The following is a 2,098-nucleotide window of genomic DNA, read 5'->3' on the forward strand; positions in this document are numbered from 1 at the left end:
TAATTAGGGGGTCCCCGCTCCATCTCGCCATCAGTTTGGGGGTCCTTGGCCTGGAAAACGTTGAAGACCCCTGGTGTATACTATATAGAAGTACATATTGAAAAGTATGAATGTTCAAACATGCTGAAATATTTAAAACAGTTAAAACAGTCTTATGATGATGTCGGTACTTATCCCACAGACTGTATCATGTGATTAGGTAAGGGATAATGTAGAGTTGGGGGTCATTGCAATGCAACCCTGAAAGGAATCCAGCGAATTGATAGCTGTCCTTCAGGGTGATAAGAACGGCGTCCGTGGCAATGCATGGCAATGATCTATTATAAAAGAATTTTGCAGAATGCCGTAGGATTTAACCAAGCCGTGTAACAATATCCGTTAGTGTCTTTTCCCATCAGTCAGGTCTCCTTTGCTCTTTCAGAGAGTAACGAGTTCATCCTGTACGCGGTGAGGAACTCCATCCATCGCTACGACCTGGCCACAGGCACAGACCAGGCCCTGCCTCTGGTTGGCCTCAGGGAGGCTGTTGCTCTAGACTTTGACTATGACAGGAACTGCCTGTACTGGGCTGACATCTCACTGGACACCATACAGGTTAGTGAGGAATTCAAAAGGGAGTGGTCCAAGAGTTTGGTTACGGTAGACACAAGTGACACAGATTGATATGTGTGCTGTGACTCGTGAGGAGCTTGTTAATTAGACATTTTGCTTAATTGTGTATTTAATGTAACTGTAGCTGCTATATGTTTACCAAGTGATCAAGTGATCCATTAATGTTGAGCTTTAGGTGCCTTTTTTTCTCCCTCCTGCAGCGTTTGTGTCTGAACGGCAGTACAGGTCAGGAGGTTGTAGTGAGGAAAGATCTGCAGAACGTGGAGGCTCTGACCTTTGACCCCATCAGTAGATTGTTGTACTGGGTTGACGCTGGAGCACAGAAGATTGAGGTATTACATGTTACATGTTGTTATCAGGCTATAAATAGTTCCGTTAACTCCCATCCAGCTAATTTGTAATAAAGGGAAATGACTTGTTTTACATTGTCTCCACAGTCACTGTTACTTATTACTGGTATAAAGTGAATGCAATTAGACCGAAATTTATGTTGTTTGCATTATTAATTACATTTTGTCAAATGTTTAGGTAATTATTTGATTTTGTTTATTCCATCCAAAAGTTATTTGTGGCCTGACACTTAAATTGACGAACCTCTGACACAGTTCACTGTTGTTGTGTTTGAAGGTGTCTAACCCTGACGGTGACTTGCGTCACACTCTGCTCAACTCCTCTATCCTGGAGCATCCCAGAGCTCTGGTTCTGCTGCCTGGAGAGAGGTAACACACACACACACACACACACACACACACACACACACACACACACACACACACACACAGACCCAGTAATTCTGTACCTGAGGACCTTCTTTGTCAATGCATTGTGTAACACTTAACTGTAACATAATGCACAATATTACAATCTAAATACACAACACACTGCATCACCAGAAACCAAAAACACAGGATTAAAAACCTGCTATTGCTCTAGAGCTGAGGGACAGTTCTTTTACTGAAAAAAAAAATTCTACTTTTAAGTAAATCATTTCTGAGGCAAGTAAAGGTGTTTTTATATTATTATGCTTTGTAAAAATCTAAATGTGACCACTTGAAAAATACATGTTTTTGTGGTGAGAAGATTTTGGATTGAGGCTTGACCACCACTACTATACGTGCATAAAGTAATACTAGATTTACCCTTTGATATGTCCCTTTGACGAAGGGATGACTGAACAAAAAGTCCACACTTTCCACACTCAACTTCCTGAAAGTCCTTTCCATGCACCATAACAGAAACTTGGGTCCACTTCTGCAAATGTAATTCTGCTTTTATTTAAGATGGGTTCAGCTGATCAACAAAGTTACAACACTGTGGTATTCAATTTTCAGAAAAGGAATTTAGTTTTGCCTCACTGCACTTGCTTCCTCTTTCTCTGTCTGGTCTCTTTTATTGGTGGCAAACACAGGAATTTACAGTGGGTACGGAAAGTATTCAGACCCCTTTAAATTTTTCACTCTTTGTTTCATTGCAGCCATTTTCCAAA

At 40.9% G+C, this 2,098-nt stretch overlaps 1 protein-coding gene across 2 annotated transcripts in view; it reads left to right on the plus strand.

Moving 5' to 3' along the window:
* Positions 1-2,098, plus strand: part of sorl1 (sortilin-related receptor, L(DLR class) A repeats containing) — a 67,978-nt gene that overhangs the window by 46,623 nt on the left and 19,257 nt on the right. For both annotated transcript variants that reach the window (XM_034865522.1, XM_034865527.1), the window contains exons 17-19: positions 422-594; positions 813-944; positions 1,240-1,331. In XM_034865522.1, the coding sequence (XP_034721413.1) occupies positions 422-594; positions 813-944; positions 1,240-1,331 (397 nt within the window). The remainder of the gene's footprint in view (positions 1-421; positions 595-812; positions 945-1,239; positions 1,332-2,098) is intronic.

Source organism: Etheostoma cragini, chromosome 3 (genome assembly GCF_013103735.1).
Source record: "Etheostoma cragini isolate CJK2018 chromosome 3, CSU_Ecrag_1.0, whole genome shotgun sequence".
NCBI lineage: Eukaryota > Metazoa > Chordata > Actinopteri > Perciformes > Percidae > Etheostoma > Etheostoma cragini.